Here is a 27,910-nt window from a genome sequence, read left to right as displayed (position 1 = left end):
TGCAACAGGGTCCGGAAAAGTTGAGCAGATGGGTTGAGAGGTGGCAACTGACGTTTAAGATTGACAAACAAAGTAATGCATATGGGTAGCAGTAATCCCAGATTAATGTATAAACTGGGTGGTACTACACCCAGGGTAGTGGAGAATGAAAAGGATCTGGGGGTAATTGTGCAGTAAGACATGAAGTTTTCTGAGCAATGAAAAAGGCTGCAAGAGTAGCTCATGGTGTCTTGTCAATGATATATAGAAATTTTGCTAACAGGGATAAGGTGGTGATTGTCTCCTTGTATAAGGCAATGGTCAAGCCACAGGTATACAAGTATACAGGTCTGGAGGCCTCAATTTAGGAAATATGTAGAACTGCTGGAATGAGTACAGAGAAGGGCAACGAGATTGGTGAGGGGAACAAAGGGTTGGTGTTACCAAGAAAGGCTTAAGTTCTGCAAATTGCAGCTTCTGGAGACTAGGCACCTGAGAGGTGATGTAATTGAGGTGTATAAGGCCTTGAATGGATTGAGCAAGCTCAATGCTAATGGGATTCTTCCTCAGATTACTCACCTGAGGGGGCATAAATTCGAATTGAGGAAAGACAATTGTAGAATAGATGTGCAGAAAAGCAAGATGGCACACTCACTTTCACACAGGTATGTGGGAATATCTCAATAACATGCTACTTTAGCAATGGATGAGATGAATTACTCAAGATGATATGTGATTCAACCCCCCCCACAAGTCTTTGGACCTAACCATATGATTTCTTTTGATGGTGCTATGCTTGTGTGCCACTATTACCAAAAGACATTTTTGAACTGAAATGCAGAATCACTAAGGCAGCAGCATCCATTACCACAAATACAGATAAGTCTATGAGATGAAATGGACTATTAACTGATATCAGTCATGTGATGGCTTGTGCAACTTCAGAGATTGTCTTTCCATCTATGTATGCCCTAACAATAATAAGTGCTAATTTTCTTTTCTATTATGAATTTGTGACTAAATGACACCTTGAAAACTATTAAGAAAATTAACTACCTTATCAACTGCAATTCTTAAAAATTTTGTCAACTCACCTGCTCTTTGTGCCTGATCAACCAATATTGTAACTTTCTTTTGCTGTCCAGCACATAATCCCGTCACATGCCTGGGAATAACATCACCATTTGTTTGTATGAATTGACTCAAAATTAACACATCCTAAAAATAAAAAGAAATATGATACAAGAATAATACTAATGCCACTTTTTTATATTCAATTAATTCTTATTTCATAACATCAATGCTACTCACCAATTTTAAGTTTCTGTGAAAGAGAATTTTAAAAAAAATAACAATAATATTTATTGTTATCATTCAAAAACTTATGAAGAAAATAGTCTTCCACTAAGTTTCTATTGTCAGTGGTTTCGGCCATATGATGGTGCAAGGAATACACAGGTTTTTGCAACACCAGCCAAAGAAATTATTAATTAAAAATAATAATAATAAATAAATAAAATAAGACTATTCATACCTATTTGACTCTCTCCTCGTGTTATTATTATTAGCAGAAAATGATGCAAGAAAAGAAGCTTATACAGCATTAATCAAAAAAAAGCAACACTTCACATTTCACCTACCCATCCCTTCTAACAGTTTATCATTCTTCTTTAAATTTATTCAAACTACCCACCTCTACAACGCCAGATGGGAATTTGTTCAACAATCAACCACACTTGCCTAAAGGCAAATTTCCAATTTGCAACCACCATTCCTCAATTTGAATTTATGCCCCATCATGTGTGTAGTCTGATCAAGTGAAGGATTCCATCGGCACTGAGCTTAATAAATCCAATCACAGTCATAAAACACCTCAATCAGATCTCCTAGCAGGTGCCTAGTCTTCAGACATTACAACTTGCAAAACTGAAGCCTTTCCTGGTAAGAGTAACCTTTTGCTCCTCTCATCAATCTTGTAACTCTTCTCTGCACCTGTTCCAACAGATCCACATCCTTGCTAAAAAGAGCCTTCCAAACCTGCATGCAATACTCAGGATGTGGCTTAATCATTGCTTTATACAATGGGATAATCATCTCCTTATCCCTGCTGGAAAAATTCTTGTATATCATTGACAAAACCCCATGAGCTATCCTGGCAGCATATCTCTACACTGCAGAGAACTTTATATCTGACTGCACAATTACCCCCAAGTCTTTTTTATTCTCAACTGCATTGAGTATGATACCACAGAGTTGGTACATTAATCTGGGGTTAATGCTTTCTGTATGAACGTCCTGCATTAATCAATATTAAATTCAATTGTCACTTCTCAGCCCATCTGCCTAATTTGTTTAGATCTTGTTGCAGTAGCACACCCCAATTACTGTGATTAGCTACCATGCCAACCACTGTATCATCTGAAAAATTAAACATTAAACCTTATATATTTTCATCAATAAATATTATAGAAAACAACAATGGGCCCAGCACTGAACCATGGGGAGAACTATACTACACTAATAACATTATTCCATTAATAACCATTCTTTGTCTTCTCCCACTCAATCATCTTTATCCATAGCAGTAACTTTCCCTTAATGCCACACTGCTCCAATTTGTACAGCAGTCTTTTATGTACAACAGTATCAATAGCTTTCCTGAAATCAAAGTATATGATATCAAAATTATGTTTTGCACCTATTTCCTTTGTAAACTGCATCATAGTATACAATCAGATTAGTCAGACAAGACCATCCTTTGACAGATCCATGCTATGACTGCAGTATAACTGTATACCTGTCTGGATGGTCCTACATTACTTCATTAACTAGTAACTCCATTATTTTACATGTAATGGAACATAAGGCAAGCTAACACATCTGTAATTACTCATGTCTTCCTTTGATCCCCCTTTGTGAATTGGTGATACATTTGCCCATCTCCCGGGACCTCCTCTGAATTCAGGGATGATCTCATAATCATGGCTAAAAGTTGGCGTATTGCTTTTCTGCCTCCCTTAATATAACTAGATTGATCCCATCCTCCAGGCACTTTTTTTACTTTAGCTTCAACAATTTCTCCATTGCTTTCCTCTAGGTCAGTTATCACAAAATCATTCAGCTCCTCACCAGAATTTGATTCACTGCTGGCATCCCCAATCTCTAAAAAATTCCTTTCATGAATGTAGATGCAAAATACCCATTCAGTTTGTCCTCAACCTGAGCAGGACACTTAATCCATTCATTATCTTATGGACCAATGTGATTCAATTCCTTCTTTCTACTATTTACATAAATAGTCTTTGCTGCTTTTTCTTTGCATTCTTTCGCAGAGACTTCTCGTAATCTACTTTAGCTTGACTAACCTCCTTTGTGACTTGTTTACAGACTAGTTTATTGACTTGATTACAGACTACTTTATATCTACCATAGGCTTCTGTATCATATGATAATTTATATGCATCCCATGCATTTTTCTTTGCCACCATGAGTCTCCTCAGTTCAGCTGACATCCATTTAGGTCTATGCCTTGAACTGCATCTCTTAATTCGTATAAAAAGCCTAATAGCTTCTATGATAACATCCCAGAATTCTTCCCATTTAAAATTTGTTATTGGTTAACTTTATCAGTTGGTAAAGCTGCATAGAATTTAAATGCTATCTGAGACCACTTTATGGAAGCAAAAGCTCTTTCCTTTACCTTCAAATGGTAGTTAACATCTTTAAGGAAATCCCACATCAATATATTGTTATCTCTCACACTTATCTGCAGATCCTTAATGTAGAAACAATCATCCAATAAATCCACAAAAGTCTTGATGCTGTGTCAGTGACAAACCCAGAAGGTGTATCCAGCTGATCTATGAATTTCCCCAAACTGCCAGCCTCAACCACCTGTGAGGTAACTTATTCCAGTAATTAAAAACTCACAGGCTATAAGACACCTTCCTATAATCCAATTTAAACCTCTTTGCCCTATAATTGGAATTTATTGTTCTGCAATCCTTTATAACAGTGAAAATTTCATTCTGGTTCATTTTACATTCACCTCTCACAGCCTTATAGACTTCAGTCAAGTATCATATAAGGATCCTAATTCCAAGCTCTGCAGCTCACATATCTGAAGTCGTTCCTCATATGATTACTGTTTTGCTGATCTCACTAAGCGAGTTGCCCATCTGTGAACCCTCCCAAGAAGTTTACTTCCGTTTTTAGATGCAGTCTCCATAATTGAACAAAGTATTCCAAGTTGGTCTTTCAATTGCATTATACAGCAGGATTATGACCTCCCTGTTCCTACAAGAAATACAAGAAAATGTTTGGTAAATCATCAATAAGATACCATGGGCATTCCTCGCCACCTGTCTACACTGCTCAGAGAGCTTCACATCCAAGTGTATCTTAACTCCAAAATTCCCTTCGTCCTCCTCTACTGTCTTTAGTTCAGCCCAACCAAGTCTATAAGTTACTTTGGATTGCTGTTTCCCCAAGAGTAAGTGCTGCATTAAAATACACTTGACATCATCTACAAATTTTGACTTCTCTATTCCTTTGTCAATGTCCTTTAAGAAAATCAAAAACAACAGTGGTCCAAGTAATGATACTTAGAGGAATTCCTCTTCTTACATTAGTCCAATCTCTATTTCTCTATTAATTGTTATGATGATGACCTGTAGTACAGTAATGAAGAAAAGTATACTGTTTTGTGTAGGCTGTCCGAGAATTTGCCTAATATTAAAGGTAACTTGGAGCAATAATGCAGAATTCGGTAGTAGTGGCTTTAAATATTCCAGCACAGGACTGAATTTTCTATAGAATGCAAATGGTAATGTGCAAATGACAGATTTCTAAAATCTTTGGCTCCTGTGCAGTTATATGCTGGTTAATTAGTATATATATAAATGAACACACAAAGTGTGGCAATAAGTTCCTTCCTCCAACAGATGGTAGGGGAGAGATTGTCCAGCAGGCTGACAGGTTGCAACTTTAACGAAACAACCTGTTTCATTTAAAATTCCATGTAATGATTTTGCAATGGAGCAACAATGAACAAATATTAATTTTTCTTTATGCTGGGAAAATCTGCAACAGAAACGTAAAGAATGTTAAAAACTGTTTATGGTGATGAAAGGTTAAGTCATACCAGTGTGCTTGAATGGTTTAAGTGGTTCAAAGACAATATGAGGATGTTCGCGACAACCCAAGAAGTGGGTGTCCAAAAACCTCTCGAAATCAGGACAGAGATGCAAAAGTTTGGGAAATTGTGGCACAAGATCATTGTCAGGGGCTCTCTCTCTCTCTCTCTCTCTCTCTCTCTCTCTCTCTCTCGTTTATTCCCCTTGACTTATGGCCATATTACTTTTCCTATGATAATTATTCTAAATGAGATGATCGTCGGGCAGGGACAAAATCCATGCTCTCGGCAAATTAAGTGCTGTTCTAGCACTTAATTACTGCAGCGTTGGATCATGTTGTGATTTAAGATTTGAGCAAACACAAAGTGTCAACTCAATCCCAGCTCTTACCTTTCTGGTTCGTACTTGTTTCTACTGGTGTATGAGAATATGGGCAGAGAAAATGAGACATAACGTAAAACATAACAACATTTATTATAACAAAAGAAAACATGTGTACAGACTTGCACTCCATCTAGTTGTTTGTGTAAAAGTAAAGATATGTATATATTTATATTGCTTCTAGGTTTATGTTCATAACAACAACCTGGATCTGTTTTAGGATTAATAATATTGTATTAGCAAAAACATCTTTATAACATACTGGATTCTAGTATCCTAGAACTATTCCTTCAATAGACTTATTGTTTGGCTCTAGTTTAACAAGCTACAACATTCACAAAACATTTCAACATAGAACAGAATGGTTGGATAACAGAAGAACCTTAGGCAAAGTGCGTTTGGTGTTCTCATTACTTCACACTATCTTACATCTGTTCTAATGTGAACAGGCTCACTCCTTCCCATTTCTTATTCCCACAGCACCTTGCTGTAGGCATCTCCGTAGCCAGGTGGACAGAAGCGGCAGTGCTTAGCGCACGCTTCTTAATTAGACCGGGGTTCGAGCCCATGACCACCAAATACGGAGGATGCGGAAAGGTCAGGGAATGACAATCGCATATCCCGGGAGCAATATGGCCTTAGATGCTAATGCTCCTAAAAATCAAATAACAAACAAACAAACAATCTTGCTGTAAGATTCCTATGTGCCAACAACCATGGGAGAAGTTCCCTTTCACTGTTAAATTACAAAGATTAAATATTTAAGAAGGAAGCATTAAAATGGTATATGTTGATGTTGTTTGAGGTTTACATTCACACAAAGGAGACAATGGCTTACCAGATGAATCTCTTGCTTCAGGACAGGTTGTGAGACCTCCTTCCCTCTGGTGGAAACTAGGGTGCAGTCTTCTGAGCCATGTTTCCTTTATCTCAGCTCCTCCCTGGCCATTCTTAAGGCTGGAGTGACACCAACTGCAGAACCTTCCCTTCACATCGCCAGAACCCTGGATGTTCGACGATGTGACGTTCCACTCTCCTTCCAGTCTCTGTTACAAAAGCAAAAAGATCTCTCCCCTCGGTGCCTCACAGAACCCTTTATATACTAACATTATCTCGTTCTACATCACAGAGACAGAGTCATCCAAGAATATCCATTTCACAGGGACACTACCATTTTTGGTAATCGTCCTACGAAAACCACTGTACATCGTGCCTCTGCCATAGCAATAAAAGCCTTTTTAGTATCATTGTGGCGTGGGAACTGAGATGCTCTCCTCTCCTTCTGCTCTGTTGGTGAGAGGCCAACGACAGGGAACCAGGGCGAGGAATTGTGCAATATCTGACCATACACACTCTCTCTCTCCCAGGAAAATAAGTTTCTCCTCCCTTATTGTATTGGACGTAAGTTCCGAATGAGTAGAGTTTTATAATTTTATCTTAAAGATTCCCAAGATACGATTCTAACAATAGAATAGTTGATTTTGGGTAGACCGAAGAGTTTTAAAGAAGCATGGTTTTAATAATTTAAAATATCCTAAGACATTGTATTAGCTATTTATTAGTTAATTAATTCCACCTGATTATTGAGAGCATATGACAGCACAACAAAACAAATGGCCCTCAGTCCCCAACATCTTTCATTCTCCCTCTTATGGCAGCGAGAGGATCAGAGTGGAAGCAGAGGGTGCTAAAAATCTCTGGGTACGACCAGGCTGCCATTCACGGAAACTGAACTTGGCCTGTTATAACGTAAGAACACTCATCAGTGAAGACAGGATATTTGAGCTGAAAAAGGAATTAGAAAATTTGAATTGGAATATCACCGGTTTGGCTGAAACCAGAAGAAGAAATGAATCACTTATAAGTTTATCAAGTGGAAATCTGCTGTTTCCATTGGTACACCAATGGAAACAGTGAAAGGAGTGAAGGTGGAGTTGGGTTTCTGGTCCATAAAGATTTTAAAAACAACATTTTGGAATACGAAAGTACATCACCAAGGGTGTCAAGACTAATACTCAAGATTTCTAAGAGGTACAAGCTAAAGATTATAATGATTTATGCACCAACATCGAGCCATGATGATGAAGAGGTTGAAGAAATGTAAACCGAAATTGAGAGTCTTCTGGATGAGCAGAAAACCCACTACACTATTATTATGGGGGACTTCAATGCTAAGGTTGGATAAAGAAAAAACAGCACAGAAAGAGGAACTATAGGAAATTTTGGAATTGGTGAAAGAAATGAAAGAGGTGAAAGACTTGTGGAATTTACAGAATCTCAAGGACTGTCAGTAATGAACACTTTTTTCAAGAAAAGGGTGAACAGAAAGTGGACATGGAAGAGTCCAAATAGATTAACTACTAATGAAATCGACTTCATCCTCACTAACAGAAGATATATTGTGAATGATGTTACCGTCCTGAATAAGGTAAATGTTGGAAGTGATCACAGAATGGTAAGATGTACACTTGATATAGATGTAGGAAAGAAAAGGAAAAAACTGACTCGAGTAAATAATACAAAGGTCTTTGAGATAACAGAAGAGGAGAAAAAGCAGTATGTACTGGAACCTAAGAACAAGTTTGAGCTTCTGCAGACTGCTCAGGACCAAGATATCGACAAGGAATATTACAACTTTGTGAAAGTGATAAAGCCCAAGAAACCTATAGGGAAAAAGAAATCCAAAGAAAAAATTAGTCAAAAAACACTTGTCATGATGAACCAAAGACGACAAATGAAAAGCAAGAAAAACACTGACAGGAAGAAAATTGAGTATACTGAGTTATGCAAAGACATTAGAAAGAGACTTAGAGAGGACATAAGAAAATTTAACACAAGAAAAGTAGAAAAAGCAATAAGGGAAAACAAAGGATTTAAATCAGCAGCCATGAGCAGTAATACAGAAAGACAAATGATACTGAAACTGAAGAATAGTGATGGTGTACTTATAAACAGCAGAGAAGGCATAATTCAAATAGCAGAAGACTACTACAGAGAGTTATACAAGGAGCAGGGGAATGATGCCAGCAGTGGGGAAGATGGATTGCAAAGTAGCAACACATACGACATACCCGATATTCTTCCTGATGAGGTAGAACATGCATTGAAGAAAATGAAGAATTAGAAAGCCCCAGAGGAAGATGAAGTTACTGTAGAGTTGTTAAAATTGGGAGGAAGAGACATAACACAAAAACTGGCAAGGCTCTTCACAAAGTGCATTAGAAAAGGTGTGATGCCTAAGCAGTGGAATAATGCAATCATAGTTTTGCTGCATAAGAAAGGAGATAAATCAAAAATTGGAAATTATGGACCAATTAGCTTGTTATCCCACATCTGCAAGTTGTTCACAAGGGTCATTATAAACAGATTAGAAAGAATACTTGATGAGAATCAACCGAAAGAGCAAGCTGGCTTTAGGACAGGATTCTCAACTATGGATCGCCTTCACGTAATATCACAGCTAATGGAAAAAGCAAATGAATATAAAACACCATTATGCCTGGCATTTGTGGATTATGAAAAGGCATTTGACTCCATACAGCATAAGGCAATGTTTTAGGCACTGGAAAGACAAAGCATAGATACCCCATATATTATGATTTTGAAGAAAATATATGAGAGTGCTACCTCCTTTATTAGACTAGACAAAGACAGTAGGAAATTTAAAATTGAGAAAGGAGTTCGACAAGGAGACACAATATCTCCGAAGCTGTTTACTGCTGCCCTTGAAGAAGCTTTCAGAAGATTAGACTGGTTGCAGCAGAAAGGAGTCAATGTAAACAGAGAGTACCTAAACCATTTACGATTTGCAGATGACATTGTGGTCATAAGCCACCATCCCAAAGAATTAGAGGAAAATCTTAATCAGTTATGCACAGTTAGTAAGGATTTTGGACTAAAGATGAATATGGCTAAAACAAAAGTAATGATGAACAAGTATGCCACAGAAAGGGAAATAATGATTGAAGGAGCAGTAATTGAAAAGGTGGAGTCATATACTTATCTGGAACAAGTTATTAGCTGTAATAATGATAAATGGCTGAAGGTCAAGAGAAGAATAAATTTTGGATGCATAGCATTCAGGAAATATAGTCACATACTGAAGAGCAATATCCCAGTTTGTCTGAAACGTAAAATAATGAACCAATGTATACTCCCCACTATGACTTTTGGAAGTGAAACTTGGGCACTCACCTAAAGAATGGAAGAGAAGCTGAGAACTACACAGCGAAGAATGGAACGAATTATATTGGGAATCAGACTGTTAGATAAGAAGAGAAACACATGGATTAGGCAGCAAACTCAAATAAAGGACATTCTTATCAAAACTAAAGAACTAAAATGGTCTTGGGCAGGACACATAGCTCGGAGATATGATGACAGATGGACTAAGAAAATAACAGAATGGTACGCAAGAGGAGCTAGAAGAAAACCTGGAAGACAAAGGCGGAGATGGATAGATGAAATTCATGAGTTTGTGGGTAGTAAATGGATGGCCAGTGCTCAAAACAGAAGGAACTGGAAAGTTGCTGGAGAGGCCTTCATCCTGCAGTGGATTGAAAATAGCTGATGATGATGATGATTATTGAGAGATACAAAACTCTCGGTCTAACAGTTGTTTGATCATCAGCATAATGGCTAATGAGTTGGATATGAATGAGAAGATGATTCATCAAATTCTGCATGAAGAGTTAGGGGGAAAAAAAAGTTAGTTATGCCATTCAGCCTCAGGGATGAACAGAAGCAACAAAGAGATTCACCATACAAACACAACATTCAAACTTGTCAAGGCAGTCCTAATTTCCTTGACTATACTGGCTTATGTCTGAAGCTTCCAACGCTCATTGAAAATGAGCATTGGATGTTTCGTTATGACCCAGAGATAAAGCATCAGAGCATACAGTTGACTTCAAAATCATCACCAATGTCCAAAATGTTTTGTTTAAAGAAGTCCAGGATCAAGAAGATGCTGATCATGTTTTTTGACATGATCAATATACAGGTGTGATTCACAACAAGGAACTTGTACCTTGAGGTGAGAGTCAACGATACATTCTATGTACAGGTACTTCAAAGACTATTGAAACAAATTTCCTGGGTGAGACTGCAATTTCAAGAGAAAGGCAGCTGGTTCTTTTTGCACAACAATATCCCAGTCCATTCTACACGTTGTGAAGACATTTCTGTTGAAACATGGCATTGTACAGATCAACTATTCTGCCTACTCTCACAATCTAGCACGAGTGGACTTCTTTCTCTTTCCCAAAGTGAAAACTACCCTCAAAGGAAAGAGATTTCAGGATGTTGTGGACACGAAGAAAAACATAACCACTGAACTGAATATCATCGCTTTGACTGCCTTCCCCGATTCTTTTCAGAAACTTTTAGAATGTTCCTCGTGTACAATAAGGGCATTCAATCAGGGGTGATTACTTTGAATAAAAATAAAACCATTTTTGAGCTCCTTCACTTTGCATTATTTTTATTTTGCCAGTCTGAGAACTTCACTATCACGTCTTGTGTATATTATGAGATTGAACTTACCTGAATTTTACATAATTGGAATATATCCATTTCAATAATAATATATTAATCAATGAGCATTTATATCCATAAATGCATTTAAATTAATATATTATTATCAAAAAAATATAAATTATTATTATTATATTTCTTTGTAAAAGACAGAAGTTTCTCCCATCTTTTACATAAAGAATCAACATAGTGAACAATTCACAAACATTTGCATAAAGAATAGTGAACAATTCACCAAATAGAAAAACACAGAAACGTAACAAGACCATAAAAGTGCATGTGCACGCGCGCACACACAGAGGATTATCTGTTAGTTTAATCAAAGTTGAAAAAGTCACCTCTGCTTGGCAATATTTATAAGCAGTGACAGAATAGGGAGGGTATGGGAAGAGAAAGAGAGAGAATTTTTTCCTAGTTTCTCTATTATAAAAATTCATGAAATTTCACTGAATAGGGTTTAAATGATGTGGCTTGTGTCTGAAGCTGCCATGAATTAACATGGGTGTCTTTGGTTGGTACATGCAGATGACAAAAAAACAAATGCTCTAATAAGAAACATGAATCCTCATGACTACAGACATTTATTGATGTATATGTTAAGCATATTCTTCCATCACTCTGAATCCCCAATGGAACATAAATACTTATGTGGTGTCCGTATTTCTGATGTGAAAACATCTTTGGAGGCACCTACTAAATTTTCAGATTGAAATAAAACCAATTGGTAACGAAAATGCGAGATGCAAATGATGTCAACTCCTAAATGATGCTAGCTCAGTCACTAACATTGATTCGGTAGAGTAAGTAGCGGACATGAGAATAAAATGTTACATCATTCATAACTTCGGTCCTAGCTGTTTGATTTTAAAAATTTAAGTGCCTTTTAATTTCTTTCATCGTCTACTATCGAGTTGTGAAAAGTGTTGAAAATACAATCTCAAGTGTATGTTTCATAAGGATGTTTCACATTAAAAAAAAAAACATTTTTCATGCATACAGGGTACACACACAGTTTTTTTTATAAAAATTAATTTTTGGTTTTTTATCAAATTGATAATTGTCATTTATTAATTATTATTTGCATAACTTATTTGACTTTTCATTGTTTTATTTATTTATTTTTTTTTTGACTTGTCTTCCATTGTATCCCTCCTTTCCAAATTCCAGCTTTTCATTTGGCAAATCCCTTGAGGGGGTTAACAAAGAAATTTTTAGAAAAATACACATGACAAGGGGTCAAAACCAAATTATAAAACATCATTGGCATAGATATATTACCAATAATTCAAAACCCACCTTCAGGGTTTTGAATTTAATAATTAGAATTTAATTTAATAATTCAAAACCCACCTTCAGGGTTTTGAATTATTAAATTTGAATTATAAACATAACAAGACCAAAAAAGTGTACACACGCACTTAGGTATTAGTAAATTACAGTGTATAAGCAGTGTTTGTACAATACACTAAATCCAAAAATGATATACATGATCACTTTACTGGCATCTATTAGATTATTAACAAACAGTTCACTTCTCATAATCAAAACAAAAACAGAAAATATTGCATCATCACTTAACAAAATTTAGTGGAGGAAAGGTATATGGGAGGATATGGGTTTTATCCTAAATTTAAAAAGATAACCAAAATATTGGTATTAGAAAACACTGTTGCAATGCTTTCACACAGGCCTTTTATGCTGATAACTGACATTCATACTGATGCAGTTGTTAAATGAATAATAATATGCTATAATTTTCTTTATACCTGCACTGTCCTGTGATTCCCAAAGCTGCACACACACATCCACAAATAAATTTTTGGATGTGTTTAAGGACAAATGAGGGTTGTTCAATAAAGAATAATCACAATTTGTTTTTCACAACATACCTTTATTACTACCTTCTGCATACCTTCTCTCATTCTTCAATATACTTCTTTAAAAACATGGTGGAAGCCAATTTTTAGGTTTTTTATCATTTGAGAATTGCTTCCCATGTTTTTAAAACTTCTGACAATCAGAAACTTTTTCCTTGCAGCTTGTTCTTTAACTTTGGAAATAAAAAAAAAATCATAGGGTGCAAGGTCAGGGCTGTAGGGCAGATAAGCAACAAATCTGACATTAATGCTGGCTAAGTACTCAATAACAGTATAAGCAATGTGGGGCCTCTCACTGTCATGATGCAGCATCAACCTACCTGTGTGCAGTAGTGGTCATTTTTTTATGTGCAGTGCAGTTCTGTACTAAGGTCTCAACAACAGTCGTACGCCACAACACAACATGCTGATAAACCATTCCTTGACAAGAGATGACCATAACCTCTCCAGCAGAAGCCACAACTTTTGCTTTTTTTTCGGTGTTGGTGATGATGTAGTCTTCTAGAGCTTTGTTGCTTACTCTCTGGGTCAAAATGACAAAGCCATGTCTCATCTGCCATTATCACCTTGTGCAGAACCTCACCATCTTCAGTAACCATCTGTTGCTGCTCCTGACAAATCTCCATGTGAACTTGTTGTCGCACAGGTATGAGTAGTCTTAGAACTCAACATGCACACGTATCATATACAAATAATCATGGAGAATACCATGCATGCTTCCTATTGATATTCTCAACATCTCTGCCAGTTACATTACTGTTATATGACAATCTTCTCTCACAATTACAGATGCAGCATTTATGGTTTCTGCAGTGAAGCAGTGGTTCCAAACAGCCAATTTTTGTGACGGAATAATGTCTATCTTTAAACATTCTAAACCCCTGAGAGCTGTGCTATATAAAAAGGGTAAATTCACCATAAGCTTCTTTTAGCATTTCATACAATTCGGCTGATGTTCTCTTCCGACGGAAACAAAATCTGAGAGCAGCATTCTGTTCCCTGTATGTCACATCCATTGTTATATTAGGCAAAACTGAACAGGCATAAAATTGACCAACTTCCAAAGTCACAGCATGCATGAGTCAACTGTGCAGTGGCAGTCTGATGCAGCTTGGTTTGGTCTTAAATTATGTAGCTCAGCTAGAAATAGCAAGCAGTATGATTGTTCATGTAAAATTATGATCATTTTTTATTCAACGGCTCTCATATAAAAACTGTGGAATGGTAATAGTACTTACCGTATGTTTTAAGCCTTTTAAACCTAACCTACACAGTGGACAGGCTCCGGTTTCATTGGAAACAGCAATTACATTATTTTTACGGGGAGATTTCACATAAACTCCTTCAATAACAATTTCTTGATCTGTTTCTGTAACTTTTACTGCAGAAAAAATTATTTTTTTTATTATTAAATAAAATAAATATTAGATAAAATTTTATCTACACTTGATTCATAAACTGAATAGAGGAGCTTAGTAAATTAAATATCATTATTCCAAGCAATCACAATAACAATTTAAATAGCATGGTCAAAAAATAACAATTTTCTTAACTACTCTACAATCATACCAAGATTATAGACAGATTCATTTTTAAAAAAAATCAATTTAAAATAAATTTCAAAAATTCGTTTAAAAAAAAAGACTGTGAATTGTACTATCTATATCTATGAATTATTATATAAACATATGCACTATCAATTTCAACTTTTTTTTTTGTTACCTTTCATCATGTGTAAAGGTCCAACCAGTCTGTTATTTATGTTATCTTTTTTTTTTTTTTTTTTCCTTTTAGGGGAAAGAAAACTTGTCTTTTGTTTTTTCCTAAAAGAAAAAACAAAAGACAAGTTGAGTACATTGGACTGATCCAATGTACTCAAATTGTGAGTGCACTGGTTGACGGAAAAAAAAAAAAAAAACATTTTTTTCGCTCCCTGTTAAATTCAGGGTGATTCATGTAGATATGACATGCTAAATTCAAATATTACCATTAGCATTAGTAGAAGCATATGACACAAGAGAGCAAGCTTATATAATATCAGCCAAAAAAAAAAAAAAAAAAACACCTTCCCATTTCACCCAACCATTCACTCCAAATATTTGTCTAGTTCTGCCTTGAACTTATTTAAGTTGCTCCAGTACAACAGACAGAAGTTTGTGTCAACTATCAACCACCCGCTGGCTAAAGGCAAATCTCCGCACATCTATTCTACAATTGTCTTTCCTCAATTTATGTCCCCTCAGGTAAGTAAACTGGGCAAGAGAAAGAATCACATTAGCAATGAGTCGCTCAATCCATTCAAGGCCTTATACACCTCAATTAGATCACCTCACCTAGTCACCAGAAGCTGTAATTTGCAGAACTTAAGGCTTTCTTGGTAACAACAACCCTTTGTTCCACTCACCAATCTCGTCACCCTTCTCTGTACTCATTCCAAAAGCTCTACACCTTTCCTAAAATCAGGCCACCAGACTTGTATACAGTACACAAGATGAGGTCTGACCATTGCCTTATACAAGAGGACAATCACCCCTTTATACCTGCTAGCAAAATTCCTGTACATCATTAACAAGACACCATGAGCTACTCTTGCAGCCTTTTTGCACTGCTCAGAAAACTTCATATCCGACTGCACAATTATCTCCAGGTCCTTTTCATTCTCCACTACCCTGAGTGTAGCACCACCTAGTTCATACTTTACTCTATGCAGTACTTTATTTTTTTTTATGTTAAAATTCAGTTGCCACCTCTCAGCCCATCTGCTCAAATTTTGATCCTGTTGCACTGGTGCACTATCATTACTGTCATTAACAACCCTAACAACCTTCATATCATCAGCAAACTTCGACATTAACCCCGATATACCTTCATCGATATCACGGCTAGCTACTGAAAACAACAATGGGCCAACACCAAACCCTGGAGGACTTCACTAAAAACATTAGGCCAAGAAGAACAGTGTCCATTGATAAACAATCTCTGTCTTCTCCCACTCAACCATGCTTTTATTCATTGTAAAAACTTGTAGCCATTAATGCTATACTTCTCCAATTTGTAAAGTAGTCTTCCATGTGCAGCAGTGTCAAAAGCTTTCCTGAAATCCAAGTATATGATATCAAAATTATTTTTTTGCATCCAGTTCCTTTGTCACCAATCATAGTGTCCAATCAATCTGGTTAGACATGACTTTCCCTTGACAAACCCATGCTGTGTCTGAATTATTACTGCTGTCTTGTCTAGATGATCTTGCAATGCTTCTTTAACCAGTGACTCCATTATTTTCGGGTGCCTCCGTAGCCAGGTGGGAAGGAGCAGCAGTGCGTAGCACACGCTTCTTGATTAGACCGGAGTTCGAGCCCGTCACCACCAAATACGGAGGATGCGGAAAGGTCAGGGAATGACCACCGCATATCCCGGAGCAATATGGCCTTAGTTGCTAATGCTCCTAAAAACCAAACAACAAACAAACAAACAAATCCATTATTTTCTCTGGAACAGAAGTCAAACTGACAGGTCTGTAGTTACTCGTGTCACCTTTTCATCCCTCTTTGTCAATTGGAGATACATTTAAACATCACCAGTCTGTGGGGATCTCCCCCCGAGTCCAAGGATGCTCTCATAATTATGGCAAAGGGTTTGCTTACTTCCTTTGCCACCTCCTTTAATATAATTGGACAGATCCCATCCACCCCAGGTGCCATTCTTATGTTCAATTTCAACAATTCCTCCTCCACTTTGCTCTCAGTTATTACAAAATCATTTAGCTCCCTAATAGAGTTTGATAAGCTTCTGGCCTCCACTTCCCTACAGATCTCCTCATGTGTGAATGTAGATGCAAAATACTCATTTAGTTTTCCAGCTACCTCAGCATGTTCATCAACAGTCGAACTGTCAATCTCAAGTGGACCAATCTGATTCATCCTCTTCCTTCTAGAGTTTACATAAGTAAAGAAGTCTTTACTGTTTTTCTTTGATTGTTTGGCAAAGATTTCTTGTAATCTGCCTTTGCTTGCCTAGGTCCATGTCCTTGATTCCATGAGTCCTAATGTCCTAATGACGTGATTACACACTATCTGATATCTACCATAGGCATCTGTGTCTCCTGATAATTTCTTTGCATCCTGCATTTTTATTCCCTGCCACGAGTCTCATTAGGTCATTTGACATCCATTTAGACCTAAATCTTCAACAGTATATCTTAGTTGGTATGAGAAGCCCAGTAGTTTCCAAGATTAATTCCTTGAATGCTTCCCATTTAGAATTTGCTGATGGTAACATCATTTGGTCCCACTGTATAAAATTTAAAAACTCTCTGAGACCACTGTAGTCACATATACAAAAGCAAAAACTCTTCCCCTTACCATTGATATTTTTTTTTTTTTTTTTTTTTTTATGAAAACCCCAAACACGAGAGGTATTAGAACCTATAGTGCTTAGTACAATGCTTGGGTTGGAGGTTGAGAAGACGAAAGAAGATATCTGTTGACATTAGACCTGAACTTTTATAGACTGTAATTTTCAGGAAATACGAATGAAGGAAGGTTGTTCCAGAAAACTGCAGTTCAATGAATAAACGAAGAAGATGAAAAGTTGGTTCTGTGAGTTTGAAGTTGTACGGTAAATCGGTGTAGACTAGTGGCGGCACGTGTTCGGACTGTTTTGAAAGAGAGAGCGGGAATAATAGAAGCCAATTCGGAAAAACAGTGCCGATGGAAGTATCTGTAGAAAAGGCATGCAGCAGAAACAGTACGTCTATGAGACAGCGAGTGGAGAGACTCTGTTAGAGAGGAGTCATTAATTAACCTAACTGCCCTCTTCTGAATGGAATCTAGAAGCCTGAGAGAGGTTTTGGGGGTACCGCCCCAGATGTGGGAACAATATTCCATGGTAGGGCAGATTTGCGATTTGTACAGAGTGAACAGCTGTTTGGAAGAAAAGTAACATCAAGAGCGAAAGAGAAAACCAAGTTTTTTAGATGCAGAGGAAGCAATATTTGTAATGTGCTTGTGCCAAGAGAGAGATTAGAAGTCAGGGTAATCCCCAAAAGAGATATATCAACTTGCCTAGAAATAAGAGTGTCACAAAAGATAAGCATAAGAGCAGAAGAATCCTGTTTGCGAGATATAAGACAAGACTGAGTTTTAGAAGGATTGAAATCAACTAAGTTGTCTTTGCCCCACTGGAGATTGACATTTAAGGAATTGGTAGCAGATATTCGAGAAGTTGAAGCTGATTGGGCAGGGCAAGGTTTCTCAAAACGGAAAGTGGAATGCAATGTACTATCATCGGCAAAACTAAGGATAGGATTTCCAGTCAATGGAAGAAGGTCATTAATATACAAGAGGAAATGAGTGGGGGAAAGAACTGAACCTTGGGTGACACCAGCATTAGTGGAAAAGATAGAAGACAGAGAGCCATCTACCATCACCCTCAGTGAGCGATTGAAAAAATTAGATAACCAATTAAAAAAAAAAGTTGGCGAACCGTAAGATGGAAACTTATTTAGAAGTCCTTTATGCCAAACATGATCGAAAGCCTTTGAGATGTCAGAGCAACTGCTTGTGTTTCACCGAACTTTTCCATTGAATTAGTCCATAAATGGGTAACATAAGCCACAATATCACCAGTAGATCGACACTAATGGAATCCATACTGGCGATCGTCGATCAGACGGAAGGTTTCTAGGTAGTTTAAGAGTTGTCAGTTAATTGATTTCTCCATTACTTTAGAAAGAGTAGAAGTAATTGCAATGGGACGATAATTGGATGGGAGGGATTTGTCACCCTTTTCAGGAACTGACTGGATATGAGCAAATTTCCAAGCAGAAGGAAAAACACCTTTGGAATAAGAAAGTGAAAAAAGGCGGCAAAGAACAGGAGAAAGTTCAGGAGCACAAGTTTTGAGAACAAGTGGAGAAATACCATTGGGATCTGGAGCTTTCTTAGCATCAAGATTCGTCAAAATCCTTCTAACATCCTTTTGACGGAAGACCACAGGAGGCATTGAATGGAGCATGTTGGGAATGGTGGGAGGTATTTTACCAAGATCATTAATACAGGAGGCAGAAGAAAAATGGGATGCTAGCAGGTTAGCTTTATCCTTGGCTGAAGTGGCAACAGAACCATCCGGTTTTAACAGAGGTGGGAGCAGAGATGGGCAAAAGTTACGGCCAATAGCTTTGGCAAGAGACCAGAATGCTCGGCAACCATTAGGGCAAGAAGCAAGTTTTGTACTCTTAGCCTGTTCAAAATCTAGTTTGGAGTAATTAATAACTGCTTTACAATTGTTGCGAGCTTTGGTGTAGGTAGAAAATGAAACTGAAGATTTGGAAACAAGCCAGTTTTGATATGCAACGTTCTTCTCTTGTACCGCCTTAGCACATTTATTGGAAAACCAAGGTTTAGATAAAGCATGAGATTTTAAAGTGGAGTTTGGAATAAAGGATTCCATTCCTACAAGAATAATTTCACTGACAAGATCTGAGCAAACGTTGACATCAGAAGTTTTGAAACCGTAATCTGACCAAGGAAAAGAAGAAAAGAAATCTCACAGGTCATCCCATTTTGCATTCTTGTAATGCCAAGAATGCAAAATGGGATTAAATAAATCCCACATCAGTACACTGTGATCAATGCCACTTAGTCGTTCCTTTATCTGCAGATTCTTAATGCATGAAGAATCACTGCTGATAATCAGATCAAGAGTATTATTCCCTCTGGTTGTCTGTCAAACATGCTGCCGTAGAAAACAATCATCTAATAAATCCACAAATGTCTTACTGGTGTGTGACTGACCAGCTCACAAGTTCCAGTCTATATGACCCCAGGGGCTCACATCTGGTGAGTATGGGCTTGGCACACCCACGGTCCTGAGCTGGATATCATCATTCTTCTCTTTCTTGGTGATTCCCTTCTACTTCTGACTCTCTCTCTCTCTCTCAGGGTAGTTTGGAAATTTTTTTTAGCTGTACTATATGTCTAGTAATAATAATATCTGGGAAGTTAAAATCCCCCATTATAAGACAATATGATTTACTGACCCACTATTTCCCTGTACAGTTGTTCATTGTACTCATCAGAATCATTAGGCCTATAACACATTCCTACTCTCAACAAGTGAAAGGATTATTTATTCTATTTTTTGCTTCTGAAATGGTGTTATATATTAACTGAATTGGGTACTTCCTTTTTGTAAAGGCATTAATTAAATATTGTAATTCTGTTTTTAAATCTTCTTGTGTGTAACGATATTTTATGGCATCTATACTATCTAATTTATAGCATTGTAACTATGGCATTATGGTATATTTTCTTATTTACAATTCTTATTAGATTATTATTTCAAAGTAATAATTACTTATAAGATCCCCTATTTAGTTAGCACTGGCTAAGAACCCTATTGATAACATAGTTTATTTCACAGTAAAGATAAAGAAAAAGCAAAAGAGCTAGTGAAATCGTTAGGTATAATAATGAGAGATCTCTGCACTCCAATTTGTAAGGATTTCAAGGGAGGTCCCCCAAAAATTGGAGATGTGCAAATATCTCTCCTGTCTTGACGATAAATAAGCTCATACACCAACCATTAATTGATATAGCTCTTTACTGTGACTAGAACTTACAAATTAAAATAACAATTTACAATAAAATTTAAGGTATAAAATAAAACTGCTATAATACGCTATATAAGAATTAAAACTGTAATAAAATCATTGGGATAAAATTAGCTGAAATAAACTGGATTAAAAGCGATAAAACCTGTAGCTTTCGGAAGCATCGGCTTCCTTCCTCAACCATAATAAATCTTCTGGCAACACTTCCTTATATATAACAGGCTCACGGTATTTCACCACGTGGTTCCATCAGTGCATAGTCAGAACTGGAAGCGGAAATAGCTCGGGAGCATGAAAAGCAAAACCGTTCATCTGTACTTAGGACAATATTATTATTATTAGCCATATGGTGCAAGGAAGCCTGAGGCTTATGCTGCACCAGGGAAAAAAATATTCCCAAGTTGCCCTGAGTGAGAGTCAATGGTAGAAGGGAATCACCAAGGAAAAGAAGAATGATGATATCCAGCTCAGAACCCTGGGCATGCCAAGCCCATATTCACCAGATGTGAGCCCCTGGGGTTAATTTAGTAGATCTCAGGCGTAGATAGCAAGGTTTTTCGTCCAGCAAAACAGGAAAATCGACCATAGAACACACGCAATTTACAGACATAATGCACGGAAGATGAATTTAAATATTCGGGTGGCCTAATATAATAGTCTGTTTTTTTTTTTTTTTGTAACGGAGTGGAGTGAACTCAGTAACATGGAGGAGTATGGAGTCAAATGCTAGAGGAGAACAGTTGGAGCAATTTTTAATAACTATGAGTTGAATATAGTTAAATGAGTTAGGCCAGCATTCTACCTTTCATAATACGCAAGGGGAGTCAAATATCGATTTAACAATAGTATCTAATGCGTTAGTGGGTAGAATTAGGAATTGGAGGTCAACGAAGATTGGTCTACAAGTGATCATAAATTCAAGATATTAAAATAGATAGAAGGGGTGAATTTGAGGAGAAGTTTGCAGTGAGTTCCACATGCTGGAAAAAATTGAGGATATTGTAAATAGGAGGTTATGTAAAGAAAGGAATGAATTACATTGCAGCTTGGCTGAAAGAAATTGTGTGATTTTGAGTAAAATAATTTATGAGAGTTGCTGTGGGTCTATGAGGAAGAGATTTAGGTTACGTAGGGTTGTACCTTGGTGGAATACAGTTCTGATGGAAATGAGGAGGAGGGTGAACAAGTCGAGGAGGAGTTACCAAAGAGCAAGAAGGAGAGGAACATTAGAGGAGGAAGAGGTTATGAAAAGACAGTACTTGCAGTATAGAAGTATACTGTTAAAATACAATATGAAAAAAGAGAAACATGAAAGAGATATTGCTGTTGTTGTTGGTTTTAAGAGCGTTATCAACTAAGGCCATATTGCTCCGAGGATATGCGGTGGTCATTCCCTGACCTTTCCGCATCCTCTGTATTTGGTGGGCACGGACTCGAACCCGGTCTAATCAAGAAGCGTGTGCTATGCACTGCTGCTCCTGAAAGAGATATGTTAAGGAGGAAATGAACAAGAATGTATGGGGGTTGCCATACAAAATATTGTTTGAAAAACTGAAGCTGGGACAGGTATTCCATACTGTGAAAGTAGATCAATATATTATTGATTGGGAATCTGTGAAGTGTTTGCTCTCCTCGTTGTTTCAAAGGGACCGCCCAAGCATTGAGAATGGGGACCAAAGAAGAATCAGGAGTTTGAATATTGGTTAAGAAGGAGAACAGGATGAGGAAAGAGAGTTTGAGCAGGAAGAACTGCGAAAAGCTTTGGAAAAGGTGAAACTAAAGAAATCTCCTGGAAATGAGGGTTTATTACCTGAAGTGATTAGGAAGTTTTTGGAGAGAAATGGAGAAATGAACTTCTGGTATTATTTAATAAATGTTTAAAGGAAAAGACATTTCCAAAGATATGGAAGGAGGCCCATATAAAGGCCGAGATAAGGTAGTAACGGACCCAGGCTCATACCGTCCAGTGGCTTTATTGCCAGTAATAGCAAAGTTATTGGAGAGATTGCTAATGAATCGATTGGAGGAATACTATGGAAAAAGTGGAATGAGTAGCTCTAGGCAGTATGGCTTTAGAATGGATAAATATACTGAAGATGAAATTGATAAAATGGTGACATATATTTAAGAGACTCCAGAGAAGTATGTACTTGGTATATTTATTGACTTTAAGGGGGCATTTGACAGAATGTGGTGGCAGAGTTTTTAGCACGGCTGAAAGAGATGAAATGTTCTGGGCAGTACTATGGTGTGTTAAAGTCTTATTTTAATCAGAGGAGTGCAACAGCAGTTACAAAATATGGTAAATTCTCCGAAGAACTGGATAGAAGAGCCCCGCAAGGGTAAATTATTGACCCGTATAGCTGGAATATAAGGGAAGAATTTTTAGGATTTATAAAACTCTATAATATGGATGCGAAAAGTATTAGTTCTGCTATTTTAAATAAATGTACTGAATATGGTTTGGACATGAACAAATTAATTAAACAAGGTAGGATGGCTGTGCAAGTATGGCAGGAAAGGAAGCTGGTGTTCAAGCCCAGATAAAAAATATATATCCAAAAGCCACTTATGTACATTATGCTTCTCACAGATTAAACCTAGTTGTGAATAACCTAAACATTGTACCAAGTTCGCCAGACAATAGGAATTATAAAATCTATAGTACATTTTTTTAGAGAAAGTCCAAAACGAAGAGCCATCGTGCCAACAATTCCTTTACTTTCAGAAACTAGATGGACTTCGAAATATCAAAGTATATCGGTTTTTCAAAGAATTTTCAATAAATTAGAAGAAATTTCTATGAACTGGACAGGATCAACACATCAAGAAGCGCATCGCTTAGTAACATCATGTAGTACTTAAATGTTTATTATTTGTTTAAATATAATATCAAAATATTCTGCTATTCTCGAACCAATAACCCAAACATTACAAGCCATAGATGTAGATTTACTAGCCGCTCACCAACATATTCAGCACTTACTTAAAATATTTGCATTTCATAGGGAAAAATTTTAAGAGATTTATAAACTTTCACTAGATATGGCTGAAAAATTAACAATAAAAATAGAAATACCTAGACGATGTTCCATACAGAAATATAAATGCAATTATCCTGGAATCACACCTGAAGACTGTTATCGGCAATCAATATTTATCCCATACTTAGATTCTTTAATTTCATCCTTAAAATCAAGGTTTTTCTCGGATAACGAAATAGCATTTTCAGTATTTCAGTTTCATCCCAAGCATATTCTAAAAGAAGAAATCTTTATTGTACAGTAAAGATACAATATATGCCCGCCACAGCCAGAAGGCGGGCTTGACAATTTTATGGGGTGATATAAAAATATGTACAGTATAACAAAAAGATAACATAACATGAAATTAACTTAAAAACGTGGCATTAACCATTCTATAGATATGAGTATATACATAGTTCTGAGGCAGACAGTACACCAAGGTATGTACACGTTCATATGTACAAGGCACATTTTTCAGAATATTCACAGAATCAGAATATTTCACATGCGTGCATTAAGTTGTTCGGTATACGGTTTCGCATTTTCTTGTGGAACAGTTCGATGTACCTGCGACGTGCCGTTCTGCGCATTATACAGATAGCAGGTGGAGATATCGGTTTGAGTCGACATCAGGGGCCAAACAAAAGCGGAACAAGTTCGGCCAACGAGCGCCTGTAATTGCGATCCGAAGCGAATTTCTGGAGGTCTAACTCGATCATTAGCAGAGCTTGTATAGTTGGAAGTACTTAGCCGGGTAGAAGTCTGTCACTGATCTTCAGCCTGTTCTGCTGTAGCTGAAGAAGAGGGATGGCTCTTAGGGAAGGTAGGGGAACATGCCACTGACATATATCCCAGAAGTCAGGGAAGCTGATCTTGCCAACCAGCATTTTGATAGTGGTCACAGTTCTCCTCATGCGGATTATTTGAGGCAGCCGTGGGATTTGAAGTTGGTCGGCCATGCTGGTGGTTCTCTGTTGGGGAGGAAGTCGATGTTTGCGGGTTGCTCACTTCACTATCCAGTTCGCTGGCGAGGATGGGCTTCGTGAGAGAAGGTACTGCGGAGGCCCATATTTCAGAGGCATTCAGAAAGGTAGGATACACAATGGTTTGCAGATAACTGATTGTAGTTCTTGCGTCTGGGTTGTGAAGAAAATGTTGACGGGCAATCCAGCATATTCGGCTGATCTTGCGTAAAACATATTCGATGCGAAAAATAGATAAAATAAAGTTCCAAAACAACGTCAAAAGAGTAAGCGAAAAATACAATTTACAATATTTAGAAATAGTTTCAAATAGGGGATGCAAACGCATACCCCTGTCCCTATTCATGGTATTGTTGTCGGATGAACAAACAAATAAATAAATAAATAAATATCAGAGATAAATATCTCTCCTATTCACAAGGATGATTCAAATGAGGTGGGGTCACCATAGAGCTGAATGTCTGACCTCTGTGCCATTGAAAATAAAGGAGTCAATAGCTAAAGAAATAATGTAAGATCATTTTAACATGAATACAGCTATTCATATTTATTGACTGGAATTTGGGGGCTGGTTACTCACACACTAGCAGGGCTTTTGTGGATTTATTGGATGATTGTTTTCTACATCAGCATGTTCGGGAGGCAACTAGAGGGAGTAATACTCTTGATTTGATTATCAGCAGTGATTCTTCATGCATTAAGAATCTGCAGATAAATGAACCACTAGGTGGCAGTGATCACAGTGTGCTGAAGTGGGATTTACTCAAAGAGGTAACTACCATTAGGGGTAAAGGGAAGGGTTATTGCTTCCGTAAAGGCGACTACGATGGACTGAGACAGTATTTAAATTCTATACAGTGGGACTAACTGATGATGTTACCAACAGCAAATTCAAAATGGGAAGCATTCAAAGAACTTATCTTGGAAGCTACTAGGCTTTACATACCAACTAAGAAATATTGTTCAAGGTTTAGGCCAAAATGGTTGTCAGATGAACTAATGAGGCATATGGCAGAGAAGAAAAATGCATGGGATACTTACAAATTAACACATGACACAGAAGCCTATGATAGATACAAGTTACTATGCAACCAAGTTACAAAGGAGGTTAGGCAGGCGAAGGCAGATTACGAGAAATCCTTGGCAAGGGATGCAAAGAAAAACAGCAAAGAGTTCTTTACTTATGTAAACTCTAGAAGGAAGGGGATGAATCAGATCGGTCCACTGGATATTGATGGGTCAACTGTTGAGGATCCTGCTCAGGTAGCTAACAAACTAAATGAATATTTTGCATCGACATTCACACATGAGGAGTTATTCAGCGAGGGGAATGCCAGAGGTGTATTCAACTCTAGCAGTAAGCTACAGAACCTTGAAATAACTGGGAGTAAAGTGGAGGAGAAACTGTTGAAGATAAACACAAGAAAGGCACCCGGGGTGGATGGGATCTATCCAGTTATATTAAAGGAGGCAGCAAAGGAAGTAAGCAAACCCTTAGCCATAATTATGAGAGCTTCCTTGGACTCAGGGGAGGTACCCATAGACTGGAAATGTGCAAATGTGACCCCAATTCACAAAGGAGGATCAAAGGCTGACACAAGTAATTATAGACCCGTGAGCTTAACTTCTGTTCCAGGAAAATTAATGGAGGCACTTGTTAAAGAAGCACTGCAGGATCATTTAGACAAGACTTCAGTTATAGCTCAGACACAGCATGGTTTTGTTAAGGGGAAGTCTTGCCTGACCAACTTGATTGGATACTATGATGCAATCACAAAACAACTGGATGCAGGGAATAACTTTGATATTATATACTTGGATCTTAGAAAGGCTTTTGATACTGTTGCACATGGAAGACTGCTACACAAATTGGAGCAGTGTGACATTGGAGGCAAATTGCTGCTATGGATAAAGGGGTGGTTGAGGGGGAGAAGACAGAGAGTGGTAATCAATGGACACTGCTCATCGGGGACTGATGTTATTAGTGGAGTCCCTCAGGGCTCAGTGTTGGGTCCATTATTGTTTTCTGTATTTATAAATTATATTGATGATGGTATATCGGGCTTAATGTCCAAGTTTGCAGACGATACAAAGGTTGGCAGGGTTGTCAAGGCCACTACTGACACTATGCTGCTGCAACAGGATCTGGAAAGGTTGAGCAGATGGGCTGAGAAGTGGCAAATGAAGTTTAACATTGACAAATGTAAAGTACTACACATGGGAAACAGCAACCCCAGAGCAACGTATCAACTCTGTGGTACTACACTGACAGTGGTAGAGAATGAAAGGGACTTGGGGGTGATTGTGCAGACAGATATGAAGTTCTCTGAGCAGTGCAGATGGGCTGCAAGAGTAGCTCATGGAGTATTGTCAATGATATACAGGAATTTTTCCAGCAGGGATAAGGAGGTGATTATTCCATTGTATAAGGCAATGGTCAGGCCACACCTAGAGTACTGTATACAGGTCTGGAGGCCTCATTTCAAGAAGGATGTAGAGCTGCTGGAACGAGTACAGCGAAGGGCAACAAAATTAGTGAATGGGACAAAGGGGTGCTCTTACGAAGAAAGGCTTAAGTTTTGCAAATTACAGTGTCTGGAGACTAGACACCAGCGAGGTGATCTGATAGAGGTGTATAAAGCCTTGAATGGTTTAAGCATGCTCAATGCTGATGGGATTCTTCCTCTAGCTCAGAAAAATCACCTGAGAGGGCATAAATTCAAATTGAGGAAAGACAGATGTAGGATAGACGTGTGGAAATTTGCCTTTAGCCAGCGGGTGGTTGGTTGGTGGAACAGACTTCCATCCCTTGTTGTGTAGGTTGATAGCCTAAATAAAAAGTTTAAGGCTCAGCTGGACAGGTATTTTGAACGAACAGAGGGGTGAAGTGGAAGTGGGTTTTTTTTTTTTTTTTTTTGGCTGATGCTGCATAAGCTTGCTTTCTTGCATCAAATGCCTCTACTAATGCTAATGCTAATAAGGTAATCACAGCAGTGAAGTGACTGGTTTATTGCTCTGGAAGATTGTGCCTGACCAAGATGATCAACTACTATGAAGTCTTTACAAAGGAACTGGATGTAGAGAATAATTCTAACATTGTATACTCAGATCTCAGTAAAACTTATGATATAGTTTGAAATGGATAATTGTTCAATAAAAGGACAATGTAGCATGGGCAAGTTACACAGATGGTAAATAAACAGATGATAAAAGGGGTAGGTTTGTTTGTTATTTGGTTTTGGGAGCATTAGCAACTAAGGCCATATTGCTCCGGGATATGCGGTGGTCATTCCCTGACCTTTCCACATCCTCCGTATTTGGTGGTGATGGGCTTGAACCCCGGTCTAATCAAGAAGCGTGTGCTACGCACTGCTGCTCCTTC

The 27,910-nt window shown here is 37.6% G+C and overlaps 1 protein-coding gene across 1 annotated transcript in view; it reads right to left on the bottom strand.

The window, feature by feature from the left end:
* The window catches only part of mRpS18A (mitochondrial ribosomal protein S18A), a 51,475-nt gene that overhangs the window by 18,501 nt on the left and 5,064 nt on the right, over window positions 1–27,910 (bottom strand). The window contains exons 2-3 of the mRNA XM_090370762.1: window positions 14,146–14,288; window positions 1,074–1,197 (exon numbers count right to left, since the gene is read on the bottom strand). Coding sequence (XP_090226888.1) covers window positions 1,074–1,197; window positions 14,146–14,288 — 267 coding nt within the window. The remainder of the gene's footprint in view (window positions 1–1,073; window positions 1,198–14,145; window positions 14,289–27,910) is intronic.

Source organism: Mastigoproctus giganteus, chromosome 3 (assembly GCF_048544385.1).
Source record: "Mastigoproctus giganteus isolate SK-2022 chromosome 3, ASM4854438v1, whole genome shotgun sequence".
Classification (NCBI taxonomy): Eukaryota; Metazoa; Arthropoda; class Arachnida; order Uropygi; family Thelyphonidae; genus Mastigoproctus; species Mastigoproctus giganteus.
The sequence above is the reverse complement of the archived record's forward strand: the minus strand, read 5'-3'. Positions and strand labels throughout refer to the sequence as shown.